Source organism: Morus notabilis, unplaced genomic scaffold (genome assembly GCF_000414095.1).
Source record: "Morus notabilis unplaced genomic scaffold, ASM41409v2 Scaffold1861, whole genome shotgun sequence".
Lineage (NCBI taxonomy): Eukaryota > Viridiplantae > Streptophyta > Magnoliopsida > Rosales > Moraceae > Morus > Morus notabilis.
The window spans coordinates 235,110-251,933 of NW_010362736.1; the positions used below are offsets into that span (position 1 = coordinate 235,110).

Genomic DNA, 16,824 nt, shown 5'->3' on the forward strand with positions numbered 1-16,824 from the left:
ATGGACTAACAATTAACATTACCAATTCAAGGCGGAATTAATTTCTTAAAATTAAGAGTGCAGGGCCTAAAGTGACAGAATGCACTAATTCATGGACTAACATTGCTAATTCAAGACGGAATATTAATGTCTTAAAATTAACGGTGCAGGGCCTAAAGTGATAGAATGCACTAAATCATGGATTACCATCGCTAATAACCCTTAAATTAGTGGTGTTTAAAAAAATAAAAATAAAAAGCTTTGAATTAGTGGGCGTTGGCGGTGAGATCGGAGCGGGCCGGCGCGCGCTGAATGAGAAAATGAGAATGATGAAGTGGAAAAGCGCCGCCGTGTGCATAGGCGCAGCCGCCGCCGGACTTTCTTTCCCTCTCTTCTTCAATCCCTCTTCTTCTCCTCCTCCTCCTCCTTTCAATCAATTCTCCGCCGCAATCCACGCCGTCATCCGCTCCTCTCGAGCAATCTCCACCGTCCGTCCCTCTCTCTCTCTCTTCTCGCATTCTGTTCTCGAACTTCTTAACTTCCGAGAATAACACTGCAAAACACGGTTGATTTGCAGATCACTCTCACCGCCATCGACTACAAGTTCTCCTTACATGGCCTCCCAAGCAACTCCGACGAGTATCGTCGCAAATTATCCGAGGTTAGCCACTCTGAAATCCATCAATTTTTAGTCTCAAGGACTTGGTTTTCACTTTTGAGCGAGAAAAAAAAAAAAAAAAGCTTTCATAGCTGAGATATTTTTGCGCGAAAGACTCAATTTATTTTGAATTTAGACTTTGGGAATAGTTATTGAAGTCGTGTTTTCAAAACATGTTTGGTAATTGTTTTTCGAAGATGTTTTGTAAAGTAAAAAAAAAAAAAAAGTGGAACTGTGTATAATTTGCATTCTAAAATCAGAAATAAGGTAACTGAACTAGTTTGGTTAGAGATCAACAAAGGAAAACTTTTTCAAGAAATTATTGTTATTTTATTTTTGGTGTCTCAAAAGTGTGGTCAAGAAATTTTATTGCGGAAAATGCTACCAAATGTTCTTTTTTTTTTTTAACCCTAAGCTGTTTAATTTGTTCAAAATGACAGAAATGAATACAAAGCGTCAAGCAGACACAAATTCATGTTTCTAATGAAATAAACACCAATAATATTCATAATACTCGAAAATGTCATTTTACAGTATTTCCTAACCATAGTTTAGATTACACTTGGATTGCGAAATGTTATTGGATTTTGATAACTGTTATAAAATAAAATGATAGACTTGACATGTTTTTGCTGCTGGAGAATTGGAGAACTATGTCAGGTGATCTGTGAATTCTATTATAGGTTCACTTACGCTCTGCCGAGAGAAGTCTCAAATTATGTGAAGCCAACAGAGGCTTTTATGTGAAAGGTGGTCAGTTTGTTGCTGCATTGCGACAGGTTCCGAAAGAATACTCGTCGATTCTTTCTTCATTACAAGATCAGGTTGGAATTACAAATTTGATAGCAGCTAACATCTCCTTTTTGGTGCGTGATTGCATAGGTGTCTCTAACTGAATTATATGGCGTTTTGCTCTTTTTAATGCTCTTAGGCAGTTCCTTGTCATTTCAAAGCCATCAAAGAAGTTCTAATACAGAATCTGGGTCAGGATCTTTCAGAAATGTAAGTTATCATTAACACTGATTTGTCTTTTCGGAAACCTAAGCAATGAGGTATATGCATGAACTTAATGCCTAGTATCATTAGAACAGTTGAAAGCTTTGACGTGAAAATATTTGTACTTCAATTTTCCTGCACTAAAATTTTGTAATTTTGAAAGTCTAGGACTCTTTCAATGATTTCGGGATCTATATACTCCTCAGATTTTTCTCCTTTGATGAAAATCCTATAGCTGCTGCGTCCATTGCTCAAGTGCACCGAGCAGTTTTAAAGGATGGTCATGAAGTAGCAGTTAAGGTTTGCCTGAATTAATATTAGTTGACTGTGCTTATATGATTTTCTGAATGTACTGGTTCTGCACATTTCACTTTGCATTCTAGAGAAGGGAGAAAAAAATGTGAAAAATGCCTTTCTTCCAAGACTCTTACAGGTCATGGTGGGAAATACACATACAACATAAATATTATTTTACTGAATAAGAAAATCGATACAAGTGAGTAGCTAATTCCTAAATGGTTTTCTTGCAAGGAGAGCAGGTCCAGTACCCTGGGTTGCAGCAGCAGTTGAAAATAGACATAACGACCATGTCTTTCCTTTCAAGATCGGTTGCATGGGTGTGCACTGAATTTATTGAATCATAATACTTTATGCTTATAGCAAATTATTTACGTTGTTTTTATTTTAGTTTAAACCATATGTGATATTTGAAATCATTTTGACTATATCCTCTGGAATGAGGCTAAAAATGTTCTCTAATGTGATCTTGAAGTTCTTTTTCTGTTCTCCAACACCTCCTCAACTCCACAAGGTGAGCTAAGAATTTGACTCAGTTGCTTGACTGTGGTTGAAATTTTTGAGGAACTGTAACATTTTTGTGTTAATTTTATTTTACACGGAATTAAGGTTGGCAGCTCTTGGAGAAATTATTTAACAATTGATTTAATCTCAGATAAATCCTAGTATAAACATTGTAACCATTTTCCCCGCCATTAGTTGGACTATTGTATGCTAGCTTGTTTATTACCTCGTAAATTGTCTATTTTATCACTGTTTTTGTTCTTTTCTGTAGTTTCTCTGTTTTCTGTTTTCTTGAAGTCTTTCTATTTGGTTGTAATGCCCTTTTATTCTATAGTTTTTCCCAGAATACAGATTCGAGTGGTTATTGTCTGCATTTGTGGAAGACATTGTTCTGGAACTTGGTAAGTTGCAGATTGTAAGTAGCTGTTTATATGTTTTGATTCCTTTTTTAGGAAAATGAATTTCCAAAGTTCTCATAAAGTTTTGATATATCCATTGTATCTATGCTTATATAGATGGATATATGCACAATTACATGTGCATATTTATGTGTGTGTCTGAAACCCTGTAAGTTATAAAGGTTGCTAGGCATGAAATTGTTAATGATTTTTTTTAATTATATTTGATGCATTAACGACTATTTTCGTCTGAAGATTTTGCGTGTTTTGAACTTAGTATACACTGTCAAACTTATTATGCCAGAGCACTATCAAAATGTCTATCATTATTTGTCATTATATTGAATCGGTCTCTTGCCAAAACTACTTCTGACATTTATTAAACAGTGAAATTTATATGAATAGTCTGAATCATACAGAGATTTGGCTAATTAATACTTTTTATTCTGTGTTCTATTCTAACATTCGTGACCTGAACAGTAGACTATAAGTCAATATGAGAAACTAAGGGCCCATGTAGTTCGCTGATTCGAGTTTTTAATTCGAGTTTAGATGTGATTTTATGTAAAAGCTTTTTACTGTAGTAAAAAAGTTAGATGTGACTGTTTCTGAGAGCTTTTTACTGTAGCAAAACTCGAATTCTAAACTTGAATCGGTGAAATGAACAGGGCCTAAGACTATAAGGTCATGTTTGGTAGCTTGTATTGTATAAGGTGTATTGTATTGTGTTGCATTGTGTTGTATTATCATAATACAATACGGTATTTGGTGTCATGACGTATTGTACAAGGGGTCAAAATGCAAAATTTTAATGATTTTGGGGTCAAAATGTAATTTTTGAAAATTTGGGTCAAAAATGCAATTTTACAAAAGTTTTGGGGTCAAATGTAATTTTTAATAAATATAAAATTTGCATTGTGCCCCCTGAATTTTTTAATAATTATAGGCTCCGACATGACTTTATGTCAGCCCGACTCCGACATAGACAGTATTAACTTATCATCCGTATTAATTTAAAATAATACAATACAATAAGTCAAAAATGAGCCGTATTCAATAATACGACATAGATCGTATCAATTTATCATCCGTATTAATTTATACAATACGATGGTCACACCAAATTATATTATTGTATTATTATACAATACGGTGATCTAATCCAGTCAAACAAACATGCTCTAAAAGGATTTTGTTCTCTTGCTTTTCCACAGACTTTGTTCAAGAAGCTAGAAATTCTGAGAAAGCTGCCAATAACTTTAAAAACAACAAAGTGGTCAAGGTTCCTCGTGTATTTTGGGTATGACCAACCCTTGGGCTCTTCCTTACAAGTTTATGTAATTATCATCGATTTCACACTCAATTTATTCACACATTTATTGTTCTAATATAATATTTGTGTAAGCATCTGGCTGACCATAATACGTATCCAGGGCCTGACAACCAATCAGGTTCTGACTATGCAATTTTGCAGGGGACATAAGGTATACCTTTTTTTAACCTGCTTAACATGTTATGCCATTTAAATATGTGAGTCAGTTCAAAATTTCTTAATGCTACACGCTCTGCTCTACTTCTCCTGCTTTTGGTCCACATTAAATGTTCTACTAGGAAAATAGCTACCTCTTGCATTTTTAATTTTGGATAACAACAGATACCTCCATTAATATATGGAAAAAAAAGGGAAGAATTACAAGATACAAAATAAAGGATGGGATGTCTTTGAAGCCTCATGAGTCGTAACTAGAAGCATTTTCTAAGATTGTCTAAAACTTGGCTGGGACAGGTTATAACATTGTCAAATGAAGATTAAAGAAAAACTGTAAAACCGCGAATTTATAATATTCACAATTAAAGAAAACTACTCTCAATCTTCGAGATTTCTTTTCCTTGGTCTCCCTGGTGTATACATTTTTGATGTTTTTGACTTGTGATTGTTGTGTGCTACTAACAAGATGTTTCATAGATTTCAGGTTGATGATGTGGCATATATGAAGAACAAGGGAATTGATCCAATCAAGGTTGATTGTTGAAATTTCCTTTTTGTTGTATTTTTGTTCTCATAATGACATGAATTCTGCAATCTGGGTGGTGAAATTGAATTCTCCGTGAATAACCTGAGCCAATTTAAAGTTTGAAACATTAAGTGCTTGAATTCTCCATGAAGATGCTTTTCGTTGGTTTCATGAAACATTAAGGTGTTTGAACTTGCCTTGTATTAATTTATCCACTCACCGTTTAGTTCTCGAAGATTAACTTTGTAAACGTCTTAAAATTCTTGGAAAGAGGTTCGCAATAAATCTTTTTATGAGAACCGACATTGATTCAGCAGCAATAAATAGGTAAAACTTCTATCATGTTGTTTGCTTACGAGACTGACAGGCCGAGGGAAAGTATGGTAGGGTGGGCTTCCTGATATTTCTTACTTGGCACTGAAACTAGACTGAAGCTGGACTATGCTTAAATCACTAAAAGTTGAGCTAATCAGACCCAAGGACTTATTGATAAGTAGTTCAAGCTGTTAATCTGTTTGTTATCTATAATGTTGTTAAAATAAATCAAGATTCAGAGTATGATGTGTATTAGCCAACAAATATCATTAGAAGTCAACTGTGAACAATTTTACCGTCCATCAGTGATGCAGCGTTGGTAGATTGAGGCACTATAATATCTTCTGAACTTCCCCGATCTGAAGGCATTTATATTTGCCAGTATAGATGAGAATAGCGATGCAAATGTTTCTCAAGTCTTTATTTGCCTATGTTTTGGTATAGGTGGCAAAAGTATTGGCGGAGGTGTTGGCTGAGATGATTTTTGTTCATGGTTTTCTTCATGGTGATCCACACCCTGGTAACATATTAGTTTCTCCAGAAGGTCCAAGTGGGTTTTCATTGGGTATGTCCTGCTGATCTTGTAAGATATATGGACCTTTAATCTGAACTTGAAACACTTATAATTCTCCTCGGGCTTATGATGCTTTTTCTTTTTTTTTTTGGTGGTTAAATCATGCAGTTCTGTTAGATCACGGAATTTACAGACAGCTAGATGAAGAATTTAGATTGAACTATTGTGAGCTTTGGAAATCTCTGATAGTTCTGGACTCCAATAAGATACATCATTTGGGTGAACAATTTGGCGTTGCAAAGTACTCTAGGTACTTTCCAGTCATTTTTACGGGAAGAACTATTGACAGGTAGTTGATTGTTTTACCTTTCACTAGAAGTTAAGAGAGTTTGAATTTTTATCATCTACCCATGTTCAATTACGATCAGCTGTCTGTGTCTTGACAAAGATAAGGTACTTGAAATCTTGTTTGCATCCTTTTAGATTGCATGAGATATCATGGCTTCTTCAATTCTTGATGACTTTTAATAGCTAAGTAGTACAGTTTATTATTTCTTTACTGGGGATATTTTTATTGGATGCATTGAGATTCATATTCCTCGAATGAAGCATTTTTTCAATTATTGATCACATTGAGAAGCATTTTTTCAAGATGACATCAACTAATGGCAGTTTTGCCATGTAATCACAGTAAACTGGCTCTTGGCAAGGGAATGTCAGCTGAAGAGAAAAGTAACTTGAAGGAGGAACTGAAATCTCTAAAGATGGAGGATATATCTTCTTTCATGGAATCTCTGCCGCCCGACTTTCTGAGAATATTAAGCACGGAGTAAAAGAAAATGAAATGAAAACTAAAAATAAAAATTTAGAGGATGCGATTTCTTGTGTTTAAACCCTCATTTATCTGTTCTCTGTTTTCAGCGGACTACTAAGATCCATAATTAACAAGTTGGGTGCCTCTCAGCGGGTCAGGTTGCTAGCCTATGCCAAATTTGCATTACATGGTCTTTCTTCAAAGGTCAATGGCGAATCCGGTAGGTAATGTCAGCTAGTAAATTGAAAGGATGTACTCAGTTCGTACATTTTCCTCTATTAGATGAATCATAGACCTTACATATTGGGATTCTCTTATCATTTTTCTTCCTGCTGTCTCTATAGCTTTGGTTGTGGGATTTTATTATCCCCTTTTGACAATTTTGAGAGGGACTTCTTTTATGACCTGTCCTGGGATTTTCTTTTCAAAGAAAATAGAAAGTTGAGTGGTCTTTAGGGAACTAGAATTTGTTCTGGTGCTCCCTGGTTTTGCTAATTTTTGTTGAGCACCTATAAGTGAAGATCTTTGGTAACTCCATGAGTTGTTTCAAATCTAAAGAGTTCTTGCTATTATCAAACTTTCAACATTCCATTTTTTTATTAATTTCTCTTCCATCCTTGATTCCGTCTGTAATTTCAGATTTTTCAATGAAAGTCTTGTCCAGATTGAAAACAAATGTGAGCTACCTTCATTTAAGGCTCTCTCTCGGTAAGAATGCATTATCATTGTTTATTTTACGGTTATATCGCTGAGAAAATCAATCCTAAGGCATAAATTTGATCTAATTTCAGAGGTGCTAGAGCTGCTCCATAGGTTGGCAGAAGTTCGGAAATTTATATATGCCTGGCTTAGAAGTATGGGTGGTGTTTTGAGGGGAATTTGTAACTCTTTTTCCTCAGTTATGATCTATGTACAAAAGAGGATATGTTGTTATTTTTAGGTATCCCAACTTTTTCTTTGGATCCTTTAGGCTCCAGGAAACAAGTGTCCCATTGTAAATATTGGAGCTTTTTCTTTAAAGGTGTAGCATGTTGGATCCTTAAGAAATGGAATTTTACATTACCTTTCTATTGGATGGGCTTAAGGAAGTTTTTTTGCATCTTCAATCATGTAGGTTACTAATTACTATTAGATGAACTCAAGTAAAAAGAGTTTAGAATTTCACCTAGCTTTTGTTTAGACCTCGTTTGGTTCTTATATTCTACTACAGTGAGAAGATTAGCTACAAAAATAAAATATTCTTTGTTTCTTTTAACTTATTCGGTTTTGTTAGATAATAGGTCTTGGAATGAACAAGTTCTCTAAATGACATCATAAATTCACTGGCCAGCGTCCACTTCCATTCAGCGAAACTTCTCATTAAAATAAATAGATTAAGGCCATTCTTTTACAATAGCAAAATGGTGTCTTGACATCATTGGTATAATGTAGGTATGAGTGAGTGCACATGAACACACACTTGAAATATACAGGGATTACTTTCTTAGTTTATAGTTGTTTATTTTTTTCTTTCAATTTTTCAACAGAATTAAATGGAAGGAGATTTTAACTTTTTAAAGAGCAATACGTTATAAAGATGATAGATGATAACACAGCAAAAAAGGAACTAAAATTCAAGAAATTTTCATAAAATTGTTAGAAAACTTTGTTCTTAGTTCTCTTACGGCTTACCTTTCTAATAGAGAAAATTTTCAGTTAAACAAAATAAACATGGCTCAAGTTCCGCTAAGATTTTCATCATTTGAAAAGGTAAAAAGTTAGGAATTTTTCTGCGAATTATTGAGCCATAATAATAGCATAACCAAACTTTTGCTGACAATAAAAACAGCATCCTAAATAAATAGCAATAAGTATCATCAGAATTAAGCATCATTCAATGTTAAACTATCAAATTCAACACCAGATATTATTGTTGAATTGAGGCAGAGTGGGCATTAAACTGATGAAAAAAATTTCTTTTTCCTCAAATATAAAATTGACAGTTAAAATGTGATTAATTCAAAACCTCAAACGTCTTGGGCATAAAACAAAAAAGAAACAACCTCAATTCTCCTCTCAACCAAAGTAATAAATCCCAGAAACAGCAACCTCTCACCAGGGGGTCAGAGAGCCACTCTTCCATCATTGCCCCAACATTCTTTATTTCGTCTCAATAATCCCCAACTTAGACTAACTTTTCTTTCATGTCACTTTGCATACCTGGCCCTGCAAATAAAAAACAACATTCAAGTCAAATTTTATTCAAACTCAGCAGTGAACAAGGGCCTAAATTTTTTACTAAGAAGATAACGCTCATTGACAACCTAAGCATTTTGAAAAGAGTTGGGGAAGAAATCTTTCGAGACAACTCTAAGCATTTTGGAAAGAGTTGGGGAAGAAATCTTTTGAGACAACCAAAACCGATGGGAATTCAAAGCAAATAAAACTATCAGGGGAAAAAAAAAAAAAAAAAAAAAAGAAAAGCAAGACATGCAATACAAGAACTAAGGCTTAAAAGAGAAATATTGTAACTTTTTTGTCCCCCCGTAAATCAAATAAGATAATCTGCTTCTCCAGATTGGAAAAGCACAAAAGAGAAAGTAAGATCAGTATTCGAGTGCAGAGGGGCCAAATGCATAATAGTTCACATACATACAATGATGCCTAGGAAGAAAGTTTTGCTCTCAGTTCCGCTGCCACAGCATCGATGAACTCCTCTGTGTTCAGATAATGCTTCCTACTAAGCCTGCATCACGTAAGAGAATACATTAAGCATTAATGATGGAAACTCTCAGTGGATAATAACTTTCTGGCAAATACATACTTAGATCCATGGATAATTAAAGCAAGGTCCTTGGTCATCTTCCCAGATTCCACTACTCCAATACAAGCAGCTTCCAGCTTCTGAGTGAAATCCAGGAGTCTCTCATTGTTGTCCAAATTTGCCCTGTTAACAATAAGTAATCAATTTTTGATAAAAATTATCTCACCCATGAATTTTGAAATGGAGTTTTAAACAAAAGCAAACTTGAAAGATTAACTTAATAAATGTACCTGTGAGCAAGCCCTCGAGACCAAGCAAAGATTGAAGCAATGCTGTTTGTGCTAGTTTCACCACCTTTTTGGTGAACCCTGTAATGCCTTGTAACTGTACCATGGGCTGCTTCTGCTTCGATAGTCTTCCCATCAGGACAAACCTGAACCAAATTGCAATGAATGTTAAAATACAGCCCGCATTTCACTAGAACACACAGCTTCATACATCTACAAGTAACCACGTTTTATTTTTATTCTCAAAAAGAAAAGTATAAATCCCACAACAGAAATCCACGTCAAAGTCTGCTTCTAGTATGGATTTTCTTTTTCTTTTTTTTTTTCTTAGCCATATTTCTGTTTACATGATAAATATAAATGGCATTTACCTCAATTATATGGGGTTCAAACATTTTATATTCCATAAAACAATATGCAACCAAGGCCAAAATTTGTAAGGGAAATTCAGTCTATCTTCCAACCATTGTTAAGCAAAATAAAAGAAATTTTTAGGTAAATAGATTATAAGTGCATAGGAAGTATAATTGTCATTAAAAACAACCTAAAACTAATAAAAGTAACTAGGAGAAAAGCATACCAGTACAGAGGCCATCAATCCAAGAGATCCGAACCCTGTTTCATGCAAGCAGAAGTCAGAAATCAAATAAGAACCAGAATGCCATGTTCAAATTCTTATATGAGAAAGTTAACAAAACTGCATTCAATTTAATGTTCAAGTACGGCATTTGTGCACAACTCTGTCAACTTTTGAAAATTGTTAGTTAACAAACCTTGAGCTAAGAAATCACTCTGTACATCTCCATCGTAATTCTTGCATGCCCAAACATAACCTCCTTCACTCTTGAGTGCATAAGCCACCATATCATCAATGAGACGATGCTCATACCTTCAAATTCAATTACAAAAGGTCAATCGCAAGAATGTAACACATTAACCATCATGTCTAGTAAAATTAAAACTAGCCCCTCACCAGATTCCAGCAGCCTCAAACTTTGATTTCCAGTTGGCCTCGTAAACTTCTTGGAATATGTCCTTGAATCTTCATTAAGAAAAAGATAACAGATATGATTATCTTGAATAACAATGGTGACGAATAAAATCATGAATAACCAGTTGACACAGAAATTTTCTTACCTTCCATCATACTTCTTAAGAATAGTATTTTTGGTGCTAAGATATAAAGGCCACTTCTTCTCATAGGCAGTGTTCATAGAAGCATCGGCAAAAGCACGGATGGACTGCAAACACCCATAGAAGATAAAATACGTGAACAAAAGATTAGTGCGTTACAGGAATCGATATAATGACAACAGAACTGCTGGGGAAATAGTCAAACCTCATCGGTGTTATACATGGACAAAGCTACCCCGCCAGCTCCTGTAAATTTGAAAACCTCAATTTCCGTCTTCTCACCTTGTTCTGGCTCTGCAAGTATATATAGCCTTTCAATTGCAAGCCCATATCATACAACATAATAAAAAATAACAAGGTGAAAACTACTCAGGTATCTAGTGAACCATAGATTAAAAATATCAACCAACAATTGGCACAATGAATAGTCTTATGAAGCCCGTCAAAAAATAAAGAATATTACCATACACCAACTTCAGTGTGCCAGCTCCTTTAATGACTGTGTCAGTTGCTCGATATTGATCACCAAAAGCGTGCCTTCCAATGCATATCGGCTTTGTCCACCCTGGCATTAAGAACAATCTATATAGCTCTATTCCCTTGAAACCACACATAAAAACTGTCAAGAAAAATACCTGGGACAAGACGAGGAATGTTCTTGCAAAGGATCGGTTCTCTGAACACGGTTCCTGTAGAAAAGCCACAATTCAGTTTAAAATAAATTATGAAGGAACCCAAAACATTGCTATGCAGTTTACCAGTTGTAAGTCTACTGACCATTCAAGATGTTCCTAATGGTACCATTTGGACTCTTCCACATATGCTTCAAGTTAAATTCCTTCACACGAGCTTCGTCTGTCAATCAACACCAGTATATGAGTTTTTATCCATGCATAATTCTAACGAAAATACAGCATTGAAAGACTCAATCAGTAATGTGTATGCTGCTTTTCCCAATAAATTCATTTATATATACCTGGGGTAATTGTTGCACATTTAATTGCTACATTGTACCTAAAGATAAAAAGTCCAAGTTTCAGAAAGCAATAAGGAGTAAGAAAATTCCAAGAAAAAACTCAATAAAACGTCAATAAATACCATAAGAATAACAAAAAATAAAAATAAAAATAGATATTCGTTTTTCACTCAACTCTCACATAAATTCAAAGATAAGAAATATAAATATTTCAGGCTAAGAAAGAACACCATCTTGAACATTTAACTAGAGATGTAAAACAAATACATACTTAAGCGTAGCCTCAGCACTCTCAACGGTAACTTTGTCATCGGTCGCATCACGATTAGGAAGGCCGAGGTCAAAGTACTTGATATCCAAATCCAAGAATGGGAAGATAAGCTGCACATACAACATACATACAAACATATCAAAATGAAACCATTCAACGCTTAATCCAGAAAAAAATAATAATATGACAAGCCATAATGCACTTAAGCAGAAGAGAAACAACGTGGAAATGACCTTGTCCTTAATTGATTGCCAGAAAACCCTTGTCATTTCATCACCTGTATAGATCAAAAGAAAAGAAATATATATCAATATCAGACTAATTTTGCGAATTTTCAAATCCAATTAATTAATATTCATCATGTTTGCGATAGCACCAATAACTCTCACAATATTATCCAGGTCCTTTCAAACTTAGCTCTTTTTTTTTTTTTTAAAAGAATCAATCATAGCTTTCATCATAAAGTTATTGATATACTGGAAAAAAAAAAAATCTGGATTTGATACATGAGACATTCAAAATAATTCACCAAATGGAACTTAAAGATCAGATTCATCAAAATAGAACCGAAACAGAAAAGCACCGGAAAATATAATCTTAAATAAATCTTCCATTAACAGTCGAAAAGCAACAAAAATAATAAAAAAAAAAGAATATACTTGTGAGTAAAAAAAATCTTTAAATAAACAAAAAAGGAATTCCGATTTACGAATCTGAGTGTATTCTAATAAAAAGCAGGATCTAACTCCATGAAAACGGATCTTCCACATTTCTCATCCGTAGAAAAATCATTTTTTCTCACGGATTCATATTTCGAATGTAGCTTTTAATTAAAGAGTTGGATTTTTTTCGACGATTCGCAATGAGAAACGCTGTATTGAATCGAAAAATAAAGGAATACAGAAGCAGATCAGATCAGAGCAAATAGAGAGAGAGAGCGAGAGAGAGAGAGGAGAGTATGACCGTCCATCTCGACGATGGGATTGGCGACCTTGATCTTCTGGAAAGCCATTGTTTTGGACGAAGAAGAAGGAGTTGCGGAGAAGAGAAGAGGAATTGACTAGTGAGAGGCAAATGAAATGAATAGGCTCGGCCAATGGAGCACGGAACAACCACCACACTCGCTTTTATACTCTCACCTCATCACTCAAGACTCATGAGAGAGAGAGATCTTTGGGACTCTAATTTTTGGAGTTTTTTTTTCTTTTTTAGGGAACAATTTTAGACATTTTGTCTCTTTTTTTTCAAACTTTATGGTCTACCAATTTTGCCCTCCGACATCCTCCATATTTACTAAATCAATCTTGAACAAAACAAAATGAATTATTGAACCGATGCATAATTATTAAATATATATATATATATATGATAGGGTAAGAAAAGTATTATGATAAAAACATATAAATATGTTTGGAATCATAGCCCAACAATTTGAAGAGAAGTTTATAGAGAAGGTGGTTGTTTTAGAAAATAAAAAAATAAAACAGATGTTTGGAATTTTACTTTTGTCGTTTTTAGACATAAACAATAGCCACATATTTTACTAAAAAAAAACGTAACTATTTTTTTAGATTGTTAAGATTTCACTTTTAATTTTCTTTTTCATTTTTGTTTAGATTTTTAAGATCTCAGTTTTAATTTTTTTTCTATTATTGTCTAGATTGTTAAGATTTCAGTTTCAATTTTTTGTCTATTTTTGTTTAGATTGTTAGGATTTCACTTTTAATTGTGTTTCCTCTTATGTTTAGATATATTTATATTATTGTGTGGTAACTTTTCTTGTAAAATAGAGACGAAATAACACATTTTAATTATTAAGTAAAGGTACAACTATAACTTTCTTATGAAAATACCAATATGACTTAAGTTGTTAAAAATATTTTACGGACGAAATTAAAATTTTAAAAATTGAATGGAGTCGCGTATTTTTATTCATAATATTGTGGTTTTCACTACTATGATGGTTTTTCGTTAATAAATTTAGAGTTTTAAGCATATTTACTTCATGAACTTGTCGTATTTAAGTAAATTGCTCTCCAACTTTTTAATTTTAACAAGTAGTCTCCTGAATTTGCTTAAATGTGGCAATTAAGCCCATTTGGTAAATATTTATTATAAACTTCACATAATCGCTTATGTGCGCACACATGTGCCTATTAAAAGGGCATTTAATGGTATTTTAAACCTCACTCCCACATGAATTACATCTGATAAAAAAAGAATAGTATTTCCCACGAATTTGAAAGGTCATTTCATCGTGGACAAGTTTTGTGGGCTGTGGGTTTCTCTGTTTGGCTCGGTTTGTGCAGAGGTTTGACAAGGCTGAACGGAGATGGTGGTCGATGGTGGTTGACGGAGAACCACCGGTGGAAAATGGGGAAATGGAGAAAAAAAAAAACCCCCCTAAAATTTTCCCTCCATTTTCTTAAGTTGGGGGGTTAAAATACCACTAAATGCTCTTTTCATAGGCACATGTGCGGTGCACATGAGCAATTCTGTGAAGTTTATAACATACGTTTACCAAATGGACTTAATTGTCGTAATTAAACAAGTTCAGGGGGTTGATTGTCAAATTTAAAAGTTGAAAAGGTAATTTATTAAATCATGATAAGTTCAGGGATAAATGTCTAAAAACCCATAAATTTAATGAAAATGTTAAGGCTGAAACCTTTTAAAAAGAAAGTCATGCTCTTACCTTTGACTAATTAAGAATTAAATCTTCTAGTGTCAAATTGAAATTCAACAATATCTATTACAAATATTCATATCCTTTAAGTTTAGTTCTCTGTTTCTCTGTCTCTTAAGATATATGTCCACTTATATTTTAGATCTCAAGTGGCCGGTTTGCTTGTCTGTGTCTACTTGTACGTATGGAATGTGTATAATTCGGCAGTCATTTGTGAAAATAACCTTTTATTCGGATTAAGTATATTTTATGTGATTTGGGCCTATTCAACCGGGAGAAAGATGCTGACTTGTTGACCTGTTTGGAATTGATTCTGTTTTTATTTTTTACATTTTTCAAGAAAAAAAAAATGAAAATATTTTTAAAACGGCGTTTGGTGTAATAAATACAAAAAATAAAAATGAAAATAATTTTTTGATTTAATGTAAAATGATGGAGAAATGAAAAAATGACTTTTAGTTATTTTTTATTTTTTGTTTTCGTTTTCTCCTCTCTCGGGCAAAGAGAGAGAGATATATATATATTAATAGATTTTTTTATACTGAAAATAATCTCTTAATAAAACTATCAAACGCATTTTTAAAAATAATTTTTGTCTGAAATTGAAAATATTTTTATTTTTATTTTTATATAAAAAATAAAATTATTTTAGAATAAATTCCAAATGTGCATGTTGGGTAGTTAGTTGAAGCAAAAAAAATATTAAATAAATTAGCTAGGCAAACATGCTTTTGAGTACTGGTTATATTTATGCATCCCAATTTATGACGCGTAATTCTAAAACCGATCATTTGGAGACGAGCCAACATGAGAATGAGTGGCACGACAAATTTTTCTAACATAAGGATAAAAGTATATAAAGAATAATAATAAGTTCTCTCTTAAATGAGGGTTTAATAATAATTTTTAGGTAATTTTTATGGTATGATAGGTTTTTCACCTTATCACTAGGTATTGTTGTTTTAAACGTTACATTAATTTTTTAACAGGCGTATTTGTGAAAGTTTATGTTAAAAATTTAAGACGCGTGACACATAACTATTTCAAGTCACAGATTGATCGTTGAAAAGTTAATCTAATAATTAAACATCGTGACCTATTAGTAGGGCGAAAGAAACTTATCTTGCCATAAATATTGCCTAATTTTTATTATCAAGTGAAGGTATAATATAATAATTATTTTTTTATTGAAGGAGTACGGCTAAATTTTTTACAACAAAAATTTAATTTTTTACAACAAAAATTTAATTTTTTACAACAAAAATTTAATTTTTTAATCTCAATGAGGACACGTGCCTTATCAATTAATCCATCCCATTTAAGTGTAAACTTGGTGGCCATGTCTGAGGGGAAGAAGGAGGAAGAAGATCTTAGTTCCTTACTTATTAATTAGAAATTAACATCAATTTATTCTTAGTTAATGATAACTACTACTTGATATTCAAAAATCCTTTCTCCGGCCGATCATGGCAATTTTTAACCACGACATGTATTTTCGTTGAATGCCAAAGACAAAGTTTGTTAGGTATACTCAATCAAAATCATATACTATAGGTTAAGTTTTGCCTGAGGCCTTGCGAGTCATTTGCTTACCACAAGGACGGTAGAAATGGATTGTTTATTTTAATAATTCACTTCTAACAACTGGTTACTCTAAAAATTTTACTGAGTTCTTCAACTACCATCCATCACGCACTTAGCAGGTAGCATCACCCTCATAAACGTGGCACCAAATTTATACATGCATTCACGTAAGACGAGACTAATGACAATGGGACATATGTGGTCCGAATTGACCGGGTGGAACCGGCAAAACTGATAAGCTTTGACACCGGTTCGGTTTCAAATCCACACCAACAATCACCGGTAAATGACTTAAACCGATTGTTTGTTGTAAGGGTCCATTACGGAGTTAGGATTTTGAGGGCTCGATTATAGCCGAATAGCCATTTAGCCTTAGCCCTTAGGGAACAAACTGACCTGGTTACAGATTTGTAACTTCACATTCCAAAGGCATCAAGGATTAAGCAAATGGCGTTTTGGTTAATAAAAGAGAAGTTTTGGGGCAAAGTTGTGAGGATGATTTTTCCCTCAGCACTCTTCAACAAAGGCGTCATGTAACTTTCACCAACTACGTCCACCTAACATCCCAGGCCGGCCCCAACCCTAAAGCAATGACTATAATGAGTACCAAATATTCCGAGAGATTGATAAAGGTCGATTTCATTAAAGAAAAA

General features: G+C 33.7%; 2 protein-coding genes across 3 annotated transcripts; one reads left to right on the forward strand and one right to left on the reverse strand.

Moving 5' to 3' along the window:
* Window positions 1-255: 255 nt before the first annotated feature.
* On the forward strand, window positions 256-7,466 carry LOC21391199 (uncharacterized aarF domain-containing protein kinase 1). The gene is made up of 16 exons (XM_024168625.1): window positions 256-467; window positions 557-640; window positions 1,321-1,461; window positions 1,569-1,639; window positions 1,840-1,933; window positions 2,173-2,250; window positions 2,769-2,835; window positions 4,047-4,132; window positions 4,266-4,316; window positions 4,806-4,853; window positions 5,607-5,727; window positions 5,845-6,025; window positions 6,368-6,505; window positions 6,598-6,710; window positions 7,130-7,198; window positions 7,282-7,466. The coding sequence occupies exons 1-16, from the start codon at window positions 300-302 to the stop codon at window positions 7,428-7,430; spliced, it is 1,659 nt and encodes a 552-aa protein (XP_024024393.1). The 5' UTR covers window positions 256-299; the 3' UTR covers window positions 7,431-7,466.
* A 958-nt stretch (window positions 7,467-8,424) lies between these two features.
* On the reverse strand, window positions 8,425-13,049 carry LOC21391200 (isocitrate dehydrogenase [NADP]). Of its 2 annotated transcripts, none has more exons than XM_010102772.2 (16): window positions 12,865-13,049; window positions 12,135-12,178; window positions 11,902-12,011; window positions 11,631-11,668; window positions 11,432-11,509; window positions 11,290-11,343; window positions 11,118-11,219; window positions 10,860-10,948; window positions 10,658-10,761; window positions 10,494-10,562; window positions 10,294-10,409; window positions 10,101-10,135; window positions 9,524-9,666; window positions 9,294-9,416; window positions 9,126-9,215; window positions 8,425-8,695 (listed from the first exon to the last, which is right to left on the reverse strand). In XM_010102772.2, the coding sequence occupies exons 1-15, from the start codon at window positions 12,911-12,913 to the stop codon at window positions 9,134-9,136; spliced, it is 1,236 nt and encodes a 411-aa protein (XP_010101074.1). In that variant the 5' UTR covers window positions 12,914-13,049; the 3' UTR covers window positions 8,425-8,695; window positions 9,126-9,133. The 2 variants fall into 2 exon arrangements, with proteins under 2 accessions (XP_010101074.1, XP_024024394.1); XM_024168626.1 differs by having other exon boundaries at window positions 9,122-9,215.
* Window positions 13,050-16,824: the final 3,775 nt, after the last annotated feature.

Bases quoted from the DNA above. Each gene is read 5' to 3' on its own strand.
- LOC21391199 (XM_024168625.1), top strand. From the start codon at position 300: ATGAGAATGATGAAGTGGAAAAGCGCCGCCGTGTGCATAGGCGCAGCC. The intron at 468-556 runs GTCCGTCCCTCT...GTTGATTTGCAG, and splicing joins CCTCTCGAGCAATCTCCACC to ATCACTCTCACCGCCATCGA. The intron at 5,728-5,844 runs GTATGTCCTGCT...TAAATCATGCAG, and splicing joins TCCAAGTGGGTTTTCATTGG to TTCTGTTAGATCACGGAATT.
- LOC21391200 (XM_010102772.2), bottom strand. From the start codon at position 12,913: ATGGCTTTCCAGAAGATCAAGGTCGCCAATCCCATCGTCGAGATGGAC. The intron at 12,179-12,864 runs GTCATACTCTCC...TGATCTATACAG, and splicing joins TCCCATCGTCGAGATGGACG to GTGATGAAATGACAAGGGTT. The intron at 9,667-10,100 runs GTATGCTTTTCT...AATTTGGTTCAG, and splicing joins GATTGATGGCCTCTGTACTG to GTTTGTCCTGATGGGAAGAC.